The 18,907-nt window shown below is 49.3% G+C and overlaps 1 protein-coding gene across 4 annotated transcripts; it reads right to left on the minus strand.

Moving 5' to 3' along the window:
* Nucleotides 1-2,104: 2,104 nt before the first annotated feature.
* HP1BP3 (heterochromatin protein 1 binding protein 3) lies at nucleotides 2,105-18,493 on the minus strand. 4 transcript variants are annotated; one of them, XM_054394921.1, is made up of 13 exons: nucleotides 18,348-18,493; nucleotides 17,873-17,975; nucleotides 15,915-15,968; nucleotides 15,316-15,466; nucleotides 14,776-14,935; nucleotides 11,952-12,095; nucleotides 11,080-11,160; nucleotides 9,079-9,233; nucleotides 8,040-8,130; nucleotides 7,204-7,363; nucleotides 4,553-4,664; nucleotides 3,491-3,631; nucleotides 2,105-2,721 (listed from the first exon to the last, which is right to left on the minus strand). In XM_054394921.1, the coding sequence occupies exons 1-13, from the start codon at nucleotides 18,441-18,443 to the stop codon at nucleotides 2,445-2,447; spliced, it is 1,725 nt and encodes a 574-aa protein (XP_054250896.1). In that variant the 5' UTR covers nucleotides 18,444-18,493; the 3' UTR covers nucleotides 2,105-2,444. The 4 variants fall into 4 exon arrangements, with proteins under 4 accessions (XP_054250896.1, XP_054250898.1, XP_054250897.1 ...); XM_054394923.1 differs by lacking the exon at nucleotides 15,915-15,968 and having other exon boundaries at nucleotides 17,873-17,972; XM_054394922.1 differs by lacking the exon at nucleotides 15,915-15,968.
* Nucleotides 18,494-18,907: the final 414 nt, after the last annotated feature.

Below are 18,907 nucleotides of genomic sequence, written 5' to 3' on the forward strand. Positions count from 1 at the left end.
CTGTAGCATCTCCCTCAAGTTCAAGGTGCCTCACAGCAAAATTCAACTCTGCTCACATGTGGAAAACCAGCATCATCCAGAGCAGTGATTTGCCAAACCCTGTGGGGTGGGGATGTCATCGGGAAAAGGGAGGTTACAAAATGCCCTGGAGCTGGGCAAGTCCTCATCATCCCCAGAAATAACCTATTGAACATCTCCTCTCCAGAAATAACCTATTGAGCTTCTTGTCCCCAGAAATGTCCCTTTGAGTTCCTCATCCCCTAGAAATGGGGTTGGAAGCAGATGATCCTTGAGGTCCTTTCCAACCCTGACAGTTCTGTGATTCTGCCAAGAATGCTGGGGAGGGACTTTTTAGGGTGTCAGGTAATGAAAGGATGGGGGGAATGGATCCAAGCTAGAGGAGAGGAGATTCAGATTGGATGTTAGGAAGGAGTTCTTCCCCATGAGGGTGGTGAGACACTGAAACAGGTTGCCCAGGGAGGTGGTGGAAGCCTCATCTTGGAGGTTTTTAAGGCCAGGTTGGATGTGGCTGTGAGCAACCTGATCTAATGTGAGGTGTCCCTGGCCATGGCATAGGGGTTGGAACTGGATGATCTTTGAGGTCCCTTCCAACCCTGACAACTCTATGATTCTGTCAAGAAATACCCCACTGAGCTCCTTGTGCCCCAGAAACACCTCACTGACAGAAAAGCCCTCCCTGGAACCCTGCCTGCAAGAAAACGCCCCCAGACCCCTCAGTTTGGGTACAAGTAGCCCCAGGAAAGAGCCATTAAGATTTCTAATTGTTTTCCATCCCTGTGGATTGCTTTTTCACTCTCCCAGTTCCCCAGCAGTTGTGATTTTCTTTCAGCTGCTGGTTGCACTCCCTTACAGGGCTGGGAACAATTCAGGGTCTTTCTATCAGGACTTTGTCACTCCCAGTTGCTGGAGGCAGCAGCAGCACACTGGGATGGCAGCTGAAAAGAATCCATTCACTAAGTCTATTTTCTCCTCCTTTTCCATGGTGTTTCCAGAGGTACCTGCACTCCTCTCAGCAGGGTAGGTGCAAAGCTCTCTCCTGAAGCAGGTTAAATGAAGGCTGCCAGGTCACATCCCAGTCACCGGCGCTGCCCTGTCCAAGGGAGAAGCAGGGATGTGGCAGAGCATGATCTGAACACAGGCTGAGCAAGGCAAGAGAGGGGATGATTTCAGCTAGTCTTTTTTTGTCCCCACTGATGGGGGGGAGAGGGAGAAGAGGAGCAGCATGAGGTTCAAACACAGCTTTCTTCTTGCTCACCTTTGTCTCCAGAGAAACCGGGGAAGAAAAAGCTCAGAAGTCGGTCCAGCTACAGAGCTTGGCAGGGGCTCAGGCAAAAATAGCCCAAGTTTTTTCATGCTGGCAATGTACTTTTGACCAAGATTTGCCTTTTGCTGACTGTAATTCCCTCCTCTCTACACTTCCGGGAGAAGCAAGCTGGCAAGGAAAAGAAAGGACACAGAGGAGCAGGCCTGGAATCTAGTTTCATTTTATTTTAGCAAACTGCATGTTCTTCACTTATCAACATCTCTACATTAGCAATTGTATAGCTCTCCAACTTCTCTTTAAAAAAAGGGTAAACAAGAGGTGACAAAACTCAGGCTCTTCATCTCTTAAAAACAAGTCAAAGTTGGACTGAAGAAGACTTCTGGAATATATTTTGGTTTTCAAAGGTTAACAGATGCGGCATTGCAAACACGAATTCGAATCACCCACCTAAGCCAGAACCACCCCTCCGGGCTCAGACCCGCAGTGGGAGGCCCTGAGGGTCTGCCTTGCTGTCACACAAACCTGGCTGGCCTGGAGGAGCAGAAGGTGCCATCCCCTCAGCCCTTCAGGAGCACCTCCAGGGCTCAGTGCAAGTGCTGTATTTACACTGCTTCTTCACAGAAGCGTTAAGGACCTCGTCATGCAGGGGATCTAGGGAGGGACTCTTCTGCTGCTGCACCTCCTCTTTAAGAATCACGTTCCCCCAATCATCCTGTTCCTGCTGTCTAAAGATAAAAAGATCTTCTTTGAAGAAGTTTTGAAAGCCCCTCCACCCCCCCCCCCTTCCCTTCCCTTCCTTTCCCTCCCCCCTCTCCCAACCCAAGAGGAACACCATAAAATGTACAGATTATATATGGCCTAAAAAAGTCCTACAATTATTGCAGAAACTAAAGATGATTTGTTGTAGGGGAGGGGCAGCTCCAGGCACAGCAAACACTTGGGTTGGTTTAGTTTAGTTTTCAGCTTTTGTTGTTTTGTTTTTGTTTGTTTGTTTTTTAATTCCCCCCCACCCCAATCATTCAAGAAGAAGAAAAAAAAATAAAAAAAGAAATGAAAGAAGAGTTTAAGCATCAGAACTAAAATACAAATGCACGCTGACTTATAAAACAAGGTTGTGGATTTTGCCCATGAGGATTCCCTGAGGGTTGGGAAGATTTTTTTACTTCTTTGCCCGCAGGGATTTCCTCATGGTGGACTTGCCCTTGGCAACTTCCTTCCTCCCGCTGGCTGCTGGTTTTTTGGAAGAGCTGCCACCAGAAGGCTTCTTGATGGCTGAGGCTGCTGGTTTGGCTTTCTTAGCAGGGGTTTTGACCTTAGGAGGAGGCTTTGCTTTGCCCCGGTGGGCTGCGGGGGTTTTTCTTGGCTTGGGTTTGGATTCCCTTCGCTTCATCGGAGGGGCCCTGCTCCGTGATTTTGGAGGTGGCCTCTTCTGCATCCTGTCAGACAGAGAGCACAAGAGCTCAGAGGAGGCACAAACACTACTCAGAGCAGAGCTGCTGTCGTCAGTTTGCATAGATGAGGCAGATCTTGGCATCCTCCTCCTCCTTCCCCACAGCTGTTCCTTTGTGCAGCAGCACATTTCATTAGCTAAATCCCAAGGAGCAACAACTCCTCTGGTGGATCTTGCCAGGCTAAGCACTTCTCAATCCCCACAGTGCTCTGCCAGAGAGGTTTCCAGCTCCTTCCTTAGCCATATAAACATCCAAGTAATGACAAGGACTCAAAGTCAATTGTCAGAACAATTAAGAGACCTAAGCACTCTTCTCTCTAAATGGAATTTTATTACTTAACCAACACCACTGATCTCAAACCCACATTCTGAGCTTCAGATCTAGCCACAGGACTGCAAATACTGGAGGAAAAGTCTTCCTGAGGCAACACTTCAATACCAAAAATAAAGTCCCACGTGAAACCTGACACTTCTGTAAAGCACAAAAGGTGACTTCAGGAGACTGAAGGTGATACAAAGAATAAACATAGGCTCTGGCTCTCTCTTCATCTGGAGGGAAAAAACCAGAGGGAAGCTCAAAATGCTGGAACGGAGGAGATCAGCATCCCTAGAGCAAGGCATATTAGAAACTCCTTCCAGCACCTCTGAGCAACAGCCTCCTGGATAAATGACCACCCCGAGAGACAAACTCCTGTGTGCTCTACAGTTGTGACAGGCACTTTTGTTCCATCCACTTCTCTCTCACACTGCCATACCTCTTCTTTGGTGGTGGCTCTTCCTCCTCAGACTCCTCCTCTTCAGATTCTTCTTCCTCCTCCTCAGATTCCTCCTCTTCATCTTCATCAGATTCCTCAGAGTCCTCATCCTGCTGCTTCTCTGGGTAGAGCACATCTGGGCTACAAGAGGGTTCTTGTCAGTGGGACTTACTCCTAAGGACACAGCTCCAGGGTCAGCAAGCCTTGGGTAACCCAAGCAAGCTGAGGTCCTCCCAAGAACTCCACGCTTCCCCATCATCCCCAGGATTTCCTGCTGCAGTCTGAACCACCACTATTTACTCTCTCCAGCGGCACAAGTCTGACAGTTTGTAAGTCACCAGGAACTAAGCTGCCCTTCCTCTGGTTCTCTTCCCCATCACTCCTCCTGCACAGACACAGGAAGGTGGACAACAAAGGGACAAGGCCACATGTTGGTGACTCTGAATGCAGGCTGAAGCCACTGAGGACTTTGGCCCTGTGCAATAAAAGGTTGGGGAGCAGAGACTTTAATAACTGTGCTGCCATCTGGCTCACTGTGGAACAGTAAACCACCATCTCCGGGCTCCATGTGGCCCAGCACAATATAGGCTCACAGCAGGAGCAGAAAGGCTGGTTTAGTCTCACAGTAGCTAATCTAGGTCATCTTCCATCCTCCCACCTCCCCTCCACATCAGCATTAAGGAAGGCAAACAGCTGGGTCCTCCTTTTGGAGCATCCCTGCAGTAACACCACCACCCCACAACCTGCTCAGGCAAATTTGGTTTAGCACAGGAACTCTGAAACAAACCTGAACCCTGCAAAAACAAAAGCAGTATCACCACAGAGTACCTGAGAATACTGAGGCCAAGGTTTTTACTGCCCTTAGAACCTTCCCTGGCTACTGAAGCCACCTTTGTCTGCTCACAGTCACTCAATTCCTGTCATTGTCTAGAGGATGGGTGACAATGTTATGGTTGATCAGTTATTAAACCCTACCAAGCTTCCCTGTAGATAAAGAGCTTCAGCACTGCTCTCTGGCTGACCTATGTGACACTTAACATCATTTTATACCAAGCTCTTTACCTGGGATAATAAGGGAAGCAAAGCTGAAAGGTTCCACTGAATCCCTTTCCAGAAATCTGCTCCATCCAGCCATTCTTCTCACATTTCTGCAGGGTTCTCTTCAGTAGGTGCACTGTGGAGTAAGAGAGAAATAAAATCAGGGAAAGGTTGTGTTGATCTCTCTATCCACTTGTCTAACCTCACTGCTCTCCAAAATCAGACAGGGAGAGTCAGAATGAGTCTCCTTTGCCCAGGACACCTACAGGGAAATGGAACAGCACCAGAGACCCAAAGCCATTGAAGACATCACCACATGCTTCCTCCTGCACCCAGCAAAGAGCAGCTGCTGCATGTGGGACCCAGCCAGGCCACTGCATTTACAAGATTCAGCAGGTCTTTAATTCTCTCAGAGTTAATTTCCAAGCAAGGTACAAAACACAAGTGTGTGTTTGTTCCTTCACACTTAGTGAGGATGGCTTTAAATTCTCCAAAGGAAGAAGTCAAAAGCAGTTCATGGTTTTGATGTCATGATCCAGGGATGCTCCTTTATGAGCACAGCAGCATGGAATTACTTCTGTCCAAATTTAACCCAAGTCTCAGTTTTCTTCAGCCTGTTCTCCAGAGGGTCTTTACCTGCTTTCACCCTCCTCATATCCTACATTTCTCACATGTTGCATCTTTCCCTGTTCTGTGGCTTCCCTTAGATTTGTTTCTTTTTAAAAAGGGAAAACATCTGGTCCAGAACTCAGTCAAATGCACTTTTCATTCCAGTTCTCTGTTCTATTGTCTGCTGAGTAAGAACTGTAACCACAGCTGTCCAAGTACAGGGGGTCTCTGTCTCTGGCAAAGGGCTGAAGTTGCTTAGTCAGCTCAAAACTATTTGCAGCTTGAATGAGAAGGAACATTTACATATTTAGCTCCCTCCAGAGCAAGGGAAAAGCAAGGCCTGCCCCAGGAGGTTCACTTGAGGAATGAAAAAAGACCCCAAAACGTGCTGGCAGAACTGGCACCTGAACCTGTTCTGTGTGATTAATGCAAAGGTGTTCACCCCAACACCTACTCAGTGCTCCTGAAAAGGGCTTTTATCAAGAGCCAGAGAATCACTTGGGACAATGCCACATCCTCTTATGTAATGAAAGGAGAAGAAAACAACAGATTGCACACTGAAGCTTCCTTATCTGACTTGCAAGGCTGAGGAGCACCAAAGGCCTCCAAGGTCCAGAGCAATTTCCAACAGTCCTGAAGATAAATCCTCTCTTTCCTGCCCAAGATTAGCAAGCCACACTTGCCACCAGTCTCTAACTGGCAGAAGGCCTCAGGCAACTTCTTTAGCCCACACAGCTGCAAGGGAACCTGCACTCCTCTGTGTGTGGGCAAGTTCTGCTGATGCTGAGGAGTGTAGAATCAGTCACCCACTCTCTGGCCCCATGTCCTGAGGGCTGGCACCAGCACTGTCTCAGCATGGTGGGGTTTGAAAGGGACCTCTGGTGATCATCCAGTCCAACCCCCCTGCTAAAGTAGGGTACCCACAGCACCTAGCCCAGGGAAGGAGATTCCACAACCTCTCTGGGCAGCCTGCTCCAGGGCTCAGCACTCTCACACCAAACAACTTTCTCCTCCTGTTCAGACGGAACCTCCTGGGTTCCAGTTTGTGCCCACTGACCCTTGGCCTGTCCCTGGGCACCACTGAGCAGAGTCTGGCCCCAGCCTCTTGCCCCCCACAGCTCCTTTAGCTCTTGCTGAGCATTGCTCAGCTCCCCTCTGGGGCTGCTCTTCTGCAGGCTCTCAGCCCCAGGGCTCTCAGCCTTTGCTCCTCACAGAGCTGCTCCAGGCCCCTCAGCATCTCTGTGGCCCTGTACACCAGTTACAAAGTGATCTGTGGGCTCAACCTGCTTCAAATGACCTCCAGTTTCTGTTACAATGCAGCAGGGCTGAGAGCAGATACTGCAGATGAGCCATCAGATCTGCTGCAAAGTCTCTGTTGGCATTGCTGCTGGTAATGCAAAAGTCAAAGCAGACATTAGTGTCATTCCTGGGAAGAAAGACATGCCAAATCCCTTCCCAAGTACAACATACAATCATAGAATTGTTAGAGTTGGAAGGGACCTCAAGGCTCATCCAGTTCCAACCCCCCTGCCATGGGCAGGGACACCTCACACTAGATCAGGTTGCTCAGAGCCACATCCAGCCTGGCCTTAAAAACCTCCAGGGATGAGGCTTCTCTCCTCACTTGCTTGACCTTTTAAAATCAGAGCCAAAGCAGAACCTCAAACATGTCAGTAAGAGTGGTGCTTGGGTGCCTAAGCAACTTCTCTGAACAAAAAGCAGCAGGGAGCTGCCTTTACGCCAAGCTGCAGCCTTTCAAAACAGAGACAGATTACATCAACTTAATGACTGAAAACCAATAAACTATTTGAATGCTCTCCCCCCTTCCTGGGGATGTGCTGTAGAAGAGAGAAAGATGCTTTCTGTCTCAGAAACAGCCTTTGTCAGGCTTGAAAGGAGCTGATAGGAATGAAAACCCCTGAGCAGCTCTGCAGCACAAAGAGCTGAGCAGCTGTCAGCTCCCCAGCAAGCCCAAAAGAACAGTTCAAAGGTGCTGCACAGACATCTGCAGCTGCAGGACTCTTTCAGCAGGCAGAAGAGGAGTGGCACAGGGCTGGGTACTTTACCCTGCAGGTTGGAGTTGGTCCCTGGGTGGTTTTCCAGGATATACTTCTTCAGCGCTGTGGTGGAGCAGGTCTTCGGTTCGTTCATGGCCGCAATAGCAGACAGGATGGCATCTTCCATCACAGTCCCACCCAGCAGGGGCTTCTCCCCTGACTTCTTCAGCTATTTTCCAAGGAGGAAGAGAAAAGCATCAAGACAAAATTCTCCCAAACCAGGTCAGGACAAGCTCCTCTGCACCAGGTGTGTCGGCGCTCCTGCATGAGCACAGATATGTTGGATATTAAAACCCTGCAGAGGGAAGGCAGCTCTCCCAGCTTCAACTGGCAGGACAGGCCAGGCCTGCTCAGGCAGCTGGCCTGGAGGAGGGCTCTGGGTTGGTAACAGTGTCCTAGGCCCCAAACACACCACAAGGATGTGGCAATCTAAAAGGCCTGTCGCTAAGGGAAGGAAATGCATCAGATCTTTCTCCATCCCACAGACCAAATGTACCCAAGAGACTTGTGTGGCACAGACATGAGGAGAAGACATTGCAGGCATCTGGGGTACCTACTGCACTGTCAGTTAGTGATGGAAAGGGAAGCTTACCCCACCAGCTCCCCTACTGTGCTAGTGAGTCAGAGCTGGAGCAGTCTGTGGAGCACACGCTAAGCAAGGAAGGGTCTGCTCCAGAAATGCAGACCAAGAGGAGAGTCAAAGTCCTACTGCTTCAGGGTCTGACAGCTCCTGAATGGGCCAGGCTGCTGAAGAAAGGTGTCCCCAGTAAAGCGGGGGGGAGGGGCAGGTTAACTTGACTCCAAGGCTGGTCAGCCGACAAAACAAGATGAACTCTGGCTCTGACCTGGAATGTCCCAGACGCTCCCTTGCCTGTGATCTGTTCTAACTGGCCCTTCTCTACAGCTCTCTGCAGGGCGTTCTTCAGCAGCTGGGGTCTGAAACACAGGAGGAGAAAGCTTTAGTGACACGCAGCGACAGCTTGGCAAACAAACAGAGCAGCGAGGCGTTCGGGAGCGAGCGGAGCCGTGCTCAGGGGGCCGCCCGCCTGCAGGCAGACACCTTAATGGAGAGCTGTCAGCAGCTGCTGAGCACAGAACAGCGGCGCCGGCAGAAAGCCACCGAAGCGCTCGCCTGGGGTCGCTGCCTCCTCAGATAAGCTTCACCCCTTGCAGAAAGCACGTTTGGACTCGGGAGGGCAGTGAGGCAGCTCCCAAACAAGAGGCTGAGCACAAGCCCCTGTCAGAAGTGATGCACAGATTTGCTTCGTCCCCGCGTCCTTGAGCCGCTCAGGATGGGCAAACTTCAGCAGTCCTGTAAGCCACAGCATCCAGAAGCAAGTGGGACAAGGTCTCAAGGGGAAACCTTCACATCCACACCACTAAAGGCATCTGGGGTTTTTTTTGGGTGGAGATGAGTGGAACAATGCTGATGTGGGCATCAGGAACAAAGCCTGGGTGTGGAGTGATGCAGCAAAGGCACAGCTTTTATAGTACCACAGAACTGTTTGGGTTGGCAAAGCCCTCTAAGATCATGGAGTCCAACCATCAACCCAACACCACCACGGCCATTAAACCATGTCCCACAGTGCCATGGCCACAGGTTTCTTGAACACCTCCAGGGATAGGGACTCCACCACCTCCCTGGGCAGCCTGTTCCAGTGCCTGACCACTCTTGCAGGACAGAAATTGTTCAAGTCCAACCTAAACCTCCCCTGGTGACACATGAGGCCCGGGGGGTTGGTCTCTTCTCTCTACTATCAGCTCTCCTGCAGGCTCCAGGACCCAGAGCACCACTTGCCTGCTGCAATACTGAATTGAGAGACAAAGCTAGAGGAAGGCTGCTCTTCACTGCTCCTCCCCAGCCCTGCATGCTCCTGCACCTACCTGATGTCTACTTTGAGCTTGGGGTAATACCGAGACACGTATTTCTTGATCAGGCTGTAAGAAGCTTCCTTGGGCTCACAGAGGCGAGTGAAAGCCAGGGGCAGGACATCTTCCAGCTTGACTTGCTGCTCTGCAGGGGAGGCTGAAGTGCTTTTCTGGAATACACATACTTTTAGCCATCAGTGAAGTCTAAAACTCTTGAGTTTTCCTGAACCAGCAATGCGCAGATGAGGAGAAGTGCTCCTGACACTGGCCCCAGAGCTGGAAAACGAAGCTCTGTAAGGCAGCACTTTCAATAAACAACTTGTTGAACAGCTTGAGTAAAATCAAGCAAATGTGGCTGGAATTTTCAGAGGAGCATGAGGAGAGTTTTACAAGTATCAATGGCTGGATATTTAACAGCATAGATTCACAGGTTGCATTGGGGTGGAAGGGACCCTCAGAGCTCATCTTGTCCAACCCCCCTGCACTCAGCAGGGACACCTCCAACTGGATCAGACCCTCCACTGCACAGGGCCACATCAAGTCTGATCTTGAGACTCAACCACATCCCTGGGCAACCTGTTCCAGCATTTCACCACCTTCATTGTACAGAACTTCCTCCTGATGTCCAGCCTAAATCTGCCCTGCTCCAGTTTTAAACCATTCTCCTCATCTGCGATTCCAATCACTTCCTTCCTCCATCTACAGACATCTTCCTCTGCTGCTGTTCAGTGAGACAGGTGAAAATGACACAGACTGACAGGAAACTTAAAAACTAAAGGCAAGAGCTGTTTACACAGGGCAAATCCTCCCCCAGCTAAACAGAAGTGCAGGACTTTTTTTTTTTTTTCACATGACAGAACAAAATCTTGATTGAAGGCAACACTCCCTTTTGAATTCTCCTCCAGCTCTCTGCTACTTTGAGGAGGAGATGACTGGGAAAAAAAATCCAAAACAACCACCAGTCTGTCCTTTATACAAAAGAGACACTGGGGAATCATGCTGCAGTTTAATGATTTTGATGCTGAACAGCAGCTTTGCAAGCAGGCAGACAGATGAGGGTGCTGCTCACCCAGACAGCTGCTGGGCTGGGAGCTCAATTCACCAGAAACAAAAGCAAGCTGTTTGTTTTGCTGCACCACAGAGAAGTAACTCAGAACAAAGACAGAGATATGCTGGGAACAGGAAAAGTGATGTGTTAGCAGGGGCCTTGCTCCAACTTCTGGTGGAGCCAGTGAGCTCTGTTTAAAGTTACACTGCAAGTCGTTTCCTTCAGTGCCCTGGCACCCAGTGTGTCCCTGTTCCCCTCAGCTTCAGGGCTTTTGGTCTCCCCAGTAACCAAGAGGTAAGCACCAAGGTGGTACAGTGCTCTGCCCTTCACCTGCCTAAGCTGGAAGGGGAGCAGCAGTGCCAGCAGAGTTTTGTAGCTGTGGAGTTGGAAATGTGTTTCCTACACCCAGCACAGCAGGGAGAGGAGAACAGTGGTGCTGGGACCACAACTCATGGTGAGGAGGAGGCTCATAAAGCCCTTCCTCAGAACACCTAACAGCAGCAGCTTCCTGCCAGAAGCCTTAGGATATTTTCCTCTTCCTCCCTCTGCCCTCACAGCTGATGGAAAAATGTTCCTTTGACAGTCCTGAAGGCTGCAGCCTTCCATTTATCCACACAACAAATAAAGCAGCAGCAGCAGCAGGAAGCTCTCTTACAACACCTGAGAGACATCTCTCTCTGCCAGGTAAAGGCAGGAGTGGAGCTTCATGGCTAGTCAGTTTTCCGCCACTGAACCAAACCCCAGGGCTTGGTTTCAGGACTCAGATTTTGGTTATCTCACTTGTTTTTAACTTCTCACCCTAGCTTTCTGATTCTAACTCTAGTGGAATGAGTGTTCTTCTTACTGTACTTGGGGAGGAACAGTGCAGCAAGGGGGAGAAGACTGTTTGGGCTGGGGTTAGATACAAAAGCACTTGGTAAGATCCATGTGTTTCAGTGCAGAGTGCTGTTTAAAATGATCCATCTCACCTTTCTGTCTCTGGATTTTGGAACAGTTTTTCCTGCATTAGACACCACAACAAAGCTCCCAGAAGCTCCTTTTCCTTTCACCTAGTTCAAAAGAAAAGATCCATTTCAGTCTTTAAGAAAGTAACTCAGAATAACAAACACCTGAAAGAGACGGAGAGAGACAGATGTGGAATGAGGTCACCCTGGCAGTGGGCTGGGATGGCAGAGGCCTGATTTGAGCCCACTGACATGTCACTAAGATCAGAAACCACAGCCAGACATTAACAACATGCTGACCAGGAGACCCCAACAGCCCTCACAGGCATAAATTCCAGTGGGAAAAGAAAGAGAACCACAAAATCCTTTTGGTTAGAGAAGCCCTGTAAGATCACAGAATCACAGAACTAACCAGGCTGGAAAAGACCTTTGAGATCATCAAGTCCAACCTATCACCCAACATCATCTAATCAACTAAACCATGGCACTGAGTGCCTCGTCCAGGCTTTTTTTAAACACTTCCAGGGATGGTGACTCCACCACCTCCCCAGGCAGCACATTCCAAAGGCCAATCTCTCTTTCTGTGCAGAATTTCTTCCTAAGAAAGAAGATCATTGAGTGCAAACATTAACCCAGCACTGCCAAGTGCTGCTGCAGAAGGGATGTTGCTAGAATCAGCCATGCTGCTACACCAACTGCACAACAGACAGCCCTGCAAAGGATCTGATGGACAGGACAAGGCTGAAGTTCTGTTGGTGTCTAGCAAAGTGGAGACAGAGCTTAATTAGCTCCCACCAGGGAGAACAGGACCACCCCAGAGACCTGCCAATGGACTTTAAGAAAGTCCTACGTGACAAAAGCCACCTCCAGTGCTGCTCCACACAGCCACCTCTTACCTGCCTAATGATTCCCCTCTCCAGCTCCCTTTTCAGTGCTTGCTTCAGCAGGTAGCCTCTCCTCTCCAGGTCCAGGGAAGGGTATTTGTGGATGATGTATTTCCGTATGGCAACGACCGAGGCACCGCTCTTCTGGAAGCAGGCCTAGGACAGCAGCAAGAAGTCAGCAGAACCCTTGCACTGCACTTATCTTGCTGCTGTGGGACTGGAAGAACAGAAGTTGGACCCCTGCACATGGGCCAGCACATCAACACAGCCTGGGCCTTTTCCCCACAGGGACTCAAATAGGACTCACAGAATGGAAGAGGTTGGAAGGGACCTCCAGAGATGAGGGAGTCAGAGCAGGGTCACCTAGGACAGGTGACAAAGGAATGCATCCAGGCAGGTTTGGAAAGCTTCCAGAGAAGGAGACTCCACAACCTCCCTGGGCAGCCTGCTCCAGGGCTCTGTAACCCTCACAGTAAAGAAGTGTTGAGGTAGAACCTCTTGGGTTCCAGCTTGTACCCATTGTTCCTTGGCGTATCACTGGGCACCACTACAAAGAGCCTGGCCCCTTCATCCTGACCCCCAGCCCTCAGGGATTTATAGACATTGATCAGATCCCCTCTCAGCCTTCTCCTCCTCAAACAGCCCCAGGGCTCTCAGTCTTCCTTCACAGCAGAGATGTTCAAGTCAACCAGTCATCCTTGTAGCTCTCCATTGGGCTCTCTCCAGCAGATCCTGCTCTCTCTGGAACTGGGAAACCCAAAACTGGACACAAGATTCCAGGACTCATAGAACCAGAGAACTGTTCTGGTTGAGAAAGACTTTCATGATCGAGTCCAACTGTTCTCTAACTCCACCAAATCTGGTGCTAAACCACCTCATGAAATACCTTTCTCCTTCAGAGTGTCTGCATAAAGGCACAACAGTGAGTCCACATCAACTACTCCTGTCCCCTGCAGCACTCAGCAGTAACAGTGACAAACACTGCATGCTGCTACAAAATTATCACCTCTTGGCAAAAGAGAGCTGCACAAACCCCAAAACACACCTAGGGCTGGAACCCCTATGCTGTGAGGCCAGCCTCAGTGAGCAGGGGTTGTTCAGCCTGGAGCAGAGAAGGCTTCAGGGAGACCTTCTTGGGGCCTTTCAGGCCTTAAAGGAGCCCAGAAGAAAGCTGGGGACAGATTTTTGAGCAGGACCTGTTGTGACTGGACAAGGGGTGAATGTTTGAAACTAAAAGAGGGAGATTCAGAGTGGGTTGTTTTACACTGATGTGGTAGTTTTAGGCTGTACCTTTCAAATTTTCCACAGATCTTGAACAGAAAGTAGTGAAATGTAAATACCCACCACAACTGAGGGTGGGCCCAAGCTGCCCAGAGAAGTGGTAGATGCACCCCCACCCCTGGAACCATTCCAGGTGAGGTTGTTTGGGACTCTGAGCAACCTGTTCTAGTTGCAGATGTCCCTGCTGACTGCAGGGGATTTGGACTAGGCCCCTTCTAACCTAAAGCATTCTGTGATATTATGGAAGTCTGTCAAATAGAGTAATCAGTAAGTCAGAATAAATTGCCACTATTTTTAAGAAGACAGAGGACTGACATTAGTAAACGGGGAAAAAAAAACAAAACAACAAAATGTGGTTCATGTTTTGAAGATATAGCAGCCACAGTTAAGGCTGGTGGAGTCCAGGTCTCCTGTGAAGGCAACGTGTATGGCCCAAGCCTCAAGGTGACAGCAGCAGCACAACTACCAACAGCAAAGGTCTCTTCTCACAGCCAGGAATGATACAGCAAACCAAGACCAACAGCACTTTGGGATGCTGGTTTCTATTTCCATCTGTCCTGAATGTGGCTAAGGTAAGGCTGACTAAAGCAGGTATCCAAGAGAGGGATTACAGAATCAACAGAACGTTAGGGGTTGGAAGGGACCTCCAGAGATCATCCCAACCCCCCTGCCAGAGGAGGATTACCCAGAGCAGATCACACAGGAACACATCCAGGCAGGTTTTGAATATCTCCAGGGACGCTCCACAACCCCCCTGGGCAGACTGTTCCAGGGCTGCAACACTCTCAGTGAAAAAAAATTTTCCTCCCATTTCCATGGAACTTCCTATGGCTTAGCTTCCACCACTGCCCCTGGTGCTGTCCTTGGGCATCACCCAGCAGAGCCTGGCTCCAGCCTCTGGGCACTCACCCTGCACATCTTTAGCAACAGCAATGAGGTCACCCTCAGTCTCCTCCTCTCCAACCTAGAGAGCCCTCAGCTCCTTCAGGCTCTTCTTGTGAGGAAGATGTTCCACTGCCTTCACCGTTTTTGTGGCTCTGTGCTGGATTCTCTCAAGCAGTTCCCTGAGGTCCTTCTTGAGCTGAGGGGCCCAGAACTGGACACAATATTCCAGATGAGGCCTCAGCAGGGCAGAGTAGTGGAGCAGGAGAACCTCTCTGGACCTACTAACCACAGCCCTTCTAATGCACCCCAGAATGGCATTGACCTTCCTGCCCACAAGAGATTGGTCAAGGTAAATCCAGTCCAGTGTGGCTAGAAGGTACCACTTTAAATGCTGACAGCAATCAACCAGATTATGTCACCCTAGATGCTTGTAATAACAGAATTAGGGAAGGAAACAAATTCTAAACAAAATAATCAACAAGGCCTCCTCCTCACCATCATCATGGACTAACTGTTCAGCTCCATGGGCTTCCACAGGCACAGGCAGTTTCCTGCTAGCAGACAGCACTGCAGCCTGCACCATCAGCAGGGCTGGAACAGTGGATTTTAGGCAAGCAAATGATTCTGCTTTGCAACAGATGAAGAGGAGAAACATTTGTCTCCTGCTTACCCTGATGGCCTCAGTTAGAATAGCATCCATCTTGGGACGGGCGGTGGCAGCCATCTGAGTTTGCTTCTGTGCTCTGGCTAGCTGGCTAGCAGAAAGAGTAGCCCATGCAGGAATGGTCTTTTTCACCTTCTTCTCCTTTTCCTTGGACTGATCCTTCTCACTTAGGAAGAACATAAAGTGTCAGTAAGACAACAGGCACTGCAAAAGAAGGCAACGGCAGAACAGCAGCAAGAGCCCAGGAGCAAGAGCCCACCACAGCTGGCACTGAACACCAGCCAGAGAACATCTGGCCTTCCTATTGGAAAACACTGCCTTGATAGTCTCATCCATGTGCTAGGAGAGCAGCTACACCTGACTGCTAGCTTCCTCGTGGGAATTATGAGCACCTCTTCCAAGGATCCATCCTATTCTCCCCATAGAATCATTGAGGTTGGAAAAGACCTTTAAGATTGTGCCAATCCAAATCTCTTTTCCTTGTCCCACAAACCTTTCTCCAGACCCCTCCCCAAATCCCTGAATTCAGCACTAGGCAAGACTTACTCCTTTTTGGTTTCTTCTGAGGACTTTGTTTCCCCCTTCCCTTCATTCTCAGGTTCCTTTGGCTGTTCTGCCTCACCAGATGCAGCAGGCAGGGTTTCACTCTCTTGCTCCTCTCCGGCAGAGGCAGATTCCTCAGAGGTGACTTCTGCATCTAAGAGATGTGGAAATGCAGTTACTGTTCTTTAGGAAGATAGGGAGGAAAAAAATAATCAAAAAGCTTCAGAACACACCCCAAAAGTAATTCTCCAAAAGTAATTCCCCAAAAGTAATTCCCCATCAGACAATTTCTTTCCTCTAATTTAAAGAGGTGATTTGAATGCAACTTAAGTGACCAAAACTACTGACAAGAGCTTTGACAAGGTGCAATCAGCCATCAGCTGCCAGAACAGCTTCTAACAACATCCTGTAGCATTTTCACAATCTCCTCTACACTCCACAAGTTACTGAGTGCAATCAGCCCTCAGAGAGGTCTGGCTGGACAAGGGAGGAGGAAATCAGTACCACAAAGCACTAAGATTCTCCCCTAGGTTGAGGTTTATGTGTTTTTAAGTCAAAAAGGTAAAACCCCTACATTTCTACAAACCTGGACGGATACCTACAAGCAGCTTTGTTGACAACCAGCTTGTCTTCAGACACCACTGCTTCTGCAGCACCTGAAGGATTTGAACTGCTCAATCACACTTTTCCAGAGCTGGCAAAGCTTTAGACTGCACATGCATTGGCAGGAGCACTTTGCCATCACAGCAGGATCAAACCCAGGCAGAAATCAACTTCCCAAGCAAATGAACTCCAGCAGATTCAGCTGAGAATAGCTTAGAAGCTGGGCTGCCTGCTAGGTAAGATGCATATAAATGCCTACTATCACTTGGTGTGTAGCTGCCCACCCTGACAGGTTTTCTATCTCCAAGACCTTAAGCACTCCTGCTACATCCCTCTGCAGAGCGTTGCATCATGCATGTAGAACACACAGTGTATGAACAGTTAGTCTGATGTGTAGATGATTTCTCTGTGACACCAAAGAGGGCAAAGTCAGTAAAACTACCAAGAGGAGTTTTACTGACTCCTCTTGCAGGAGTCAGGGGCAGCAGGTCAAGAGAGAAGATTCTGCCCCTTGACTCTGCTCTGCTGAGACCTCACCTCCAATCCTGCCTCCAGTTCTGGCATCCCCAGCACAAGGAGGACAGAGAGCTGTGGAGTGAGGCCAGAGGAGGCCACAAAGATGCTCCAAGGGCTGGAGCAGCTCTGCTGTGAGCACAGGCTGAGGGAGCTGGGGGTGTGCAGCCTGGAGAGGAGAAGACTCCAGGGGGACCTTAGAGCTGCTTTCCAATATGTGAAGAGATCCTACAGGAAGGCTGCAGAGAGACTTTTCCTGAGGGTGTCTAGAGACAGGCCAAGGGGAAATGGTTTGAAGCTGAGGAAGAGCAGGGTTAGAGTGGAGCTGAGGAAGAAGTTCTTCAGTGTTGAGGGTGGCAAGACTCCAAAACGGGCTGCCCAGGGAGGTTGTGGATTTGAACAACCAAGTCTAATTGAGAGGTGCCCCTACCCATGGCAGGGAGGTTGGAGTAGATGATCTCTGAGGTCCCTTCCAACCTGAGCCATTCTAAGATTCTGTGATGATTCTCTGATACTGAAATGACACATCCTGAGAAACCTTGGTGAAGCTGCTCAGACCAGATGTGTTAACAGCAGACTAAAGACTTTGGTTTTCCACTCATTAACTCCAGGTTTCACTTTCAAGTGGCACTGTTGAAACTTCACAATTTCTACCTTTATTCTGAAGCTTCCAAGGGATTGTATTTAGTTGTATCTGGAGTGTCAGGGCTTTGCCACGGGGTATGAGGAACAAACCAGCAAGGTTCAGACTGAAAAAAGAGTGGCTGCAAAACTTGCCAATACTGCAGGAAAAGGAGCTGAGCATTTTCATACCATGTGCTAGGTTAAACCCAGCCCACGAGGGGGTGGGCTGAAAAAGAACTTAGCCCCAGGTGGACAAAGAAACCTGACCCAGGTAGGCAGAGACCTACTGCCCCCCTCCTCCAGGGGGAGGGGTCCCCGGGTCAAAGTCAATTCCACTCCCACTTCCTGGCCACAACCCTCTTTTAAGAGGAAGCCATTCCTTGCCTTAGTCTTTTCTCCTGCCCTCCTTTTGCTCACACCCTCCTGCTGCTGTTAGCCACGTGCTGGGGCTTGTTCCACACTGCTCCAGACTCCTAAGGACTGCGTCTAAAGAGAATCCTTTTGCATCTGGTTTTGTATGTATTTTATTTTTCCTTATACCTTTGTAACCTTCCTTTTACTCAAATGCCTTTTATATATGTTGTTAAACGTTCATTTTTACTTCCAACTCGAGTCAAGACTGTTTCTTTTGTAATTTTACCTCTCTTCTCTCCTCCTGCTTAATTTGCTTTTCCCTACCGGGAAAAAAGGGAGAGGGGAGGCAACTGAAGTCTGGGCTAGCGGGAAAGCTTAAACCACAACATCCCAGCAGCAAGGTTTTTGCAGGAGCTTCAGCACACAAGCTTAGGTTTGAATACACATCGCAGCACTGTTACTGTACCTGCTTTCACTTCTTCCCCCTCAGCAGGTTTGCTTTTGGGAGGAGTTTCCCGGGAGGAGGAGTTGACGGAGCGGCGGATCGGCATCGCGTCGTCTTCAGCCTTCTACAAAGCACACAACAGTCAGCAACAGGTACTGCAGAGAACCAGAGAGGCTTTGAAACGGGATTAAAGCAAAGCAGCATTCTGGTTAGATTTAGATTGTCCAGAATTTTAAAAGCCAGGAACCCTCAAACCAGCTTCTTTGAAGCGTACTAGGAGAGGAGAGTTTGCCATCTGACAGTTACAAAAAGCGATTCCCAAACATCTGAGGATTTAGACAAATCCAACGGCTCAGGGGAAGCAGGGAAGGGGAAGGAGAGCACCTAGGGGGTTGATTAGACTCTCAGTTGAGTTCCCTATGAGCGAGAGGAGAAAGTACCGAGTACCCTTCAGCAGGTCTGGAAGTGAAGGACTGATCCAAGGGCCAGCCCCTACCTCACTTAACTTGTCCGTGTGGATCAGCTGAGCTCCCGTTAAGAGTGGAAGCGCCTTATGATGCACGGGTTCAGCTTCAGACAGATCAGTCGCCATTTAAATTAATGTCTAGCCCCAAGTGCAGGTAAGAGGGTTGGAGCCCCAGGTTTTTAACCCCAAGGACTTTTTCCTAATGGTTTTCACAGTGCAGTGAGGAGTCAACCTAAAGTACAGAAAAGATGTGGTGTGAAAATTAACAAAAAACAAAAGCATCTACGTCCATGTAGCTAACAAACCAAAGGTTAAAAAGGAACAGAAAGGGTAAATAAATGGCTAACAAAACCGACAATCGACATTGGCATTCAACAGAGGTGCTAAAAACATGTATGCAGGCTCTTGTGCTGTGGAGGGAGCAAAAATGGTGTAAGCCAGAGCTGCAGCCTGCTCCATCAAAACGCAGCTGAAAGAATAAAAAGGCTCTTTACATGAACAGCAAGCGTTAGGGCAAGCAGATGGGGCAGCATGCCTCCAGCAGGTGACCAGCCACTCACTGACCTGGCTAAGAGCAGGAGCTGGCACAC

The sequence above is a fragment of the Indicator indicator genome, chromosome 32, assembly GCF_027791375.1.
Source record: "Indicator indicator isolate 239-I01 chromosome 32, UM_Iind_1.1, whole genome shotgun sequence".
In the NCBI taxonomy this organism is placed as follows: domain Eukaryota; kingdom Metazoa; phylum Chordata; class Aves; order Piciformes; family Indicatoridae; genus Indicator; species Indicator indicator.

What these genes read in the sequence shown, in the direction of transcription:
- HP1BP3 (XM_054394921.1), bottom strand. Translation starts at nt 18,443, where the DNA reads ATGGCGACTGATCTGTCTGAAGCTGAACCCGTGCATCATAAGGCGCTT. An exon ending in GGGGGAAGAAGTGAAAGCAG is followed by an intron (nt 15,969 to 17,872) that starts GTACAGTAACAG and finishes CAAATCCTTCAG; the next exon opens with GTGCTGCAGAAGCAGTGGTG. An exon ending in CAAAATCCAGAGACAGAAAG is followed by an intron (nt 9,234 to 11,079) that starts GTGAGATGGATC and finishes TGTGTATTCCAG; the next exon opens with AAAAGCACTTCAGCCTCCCC.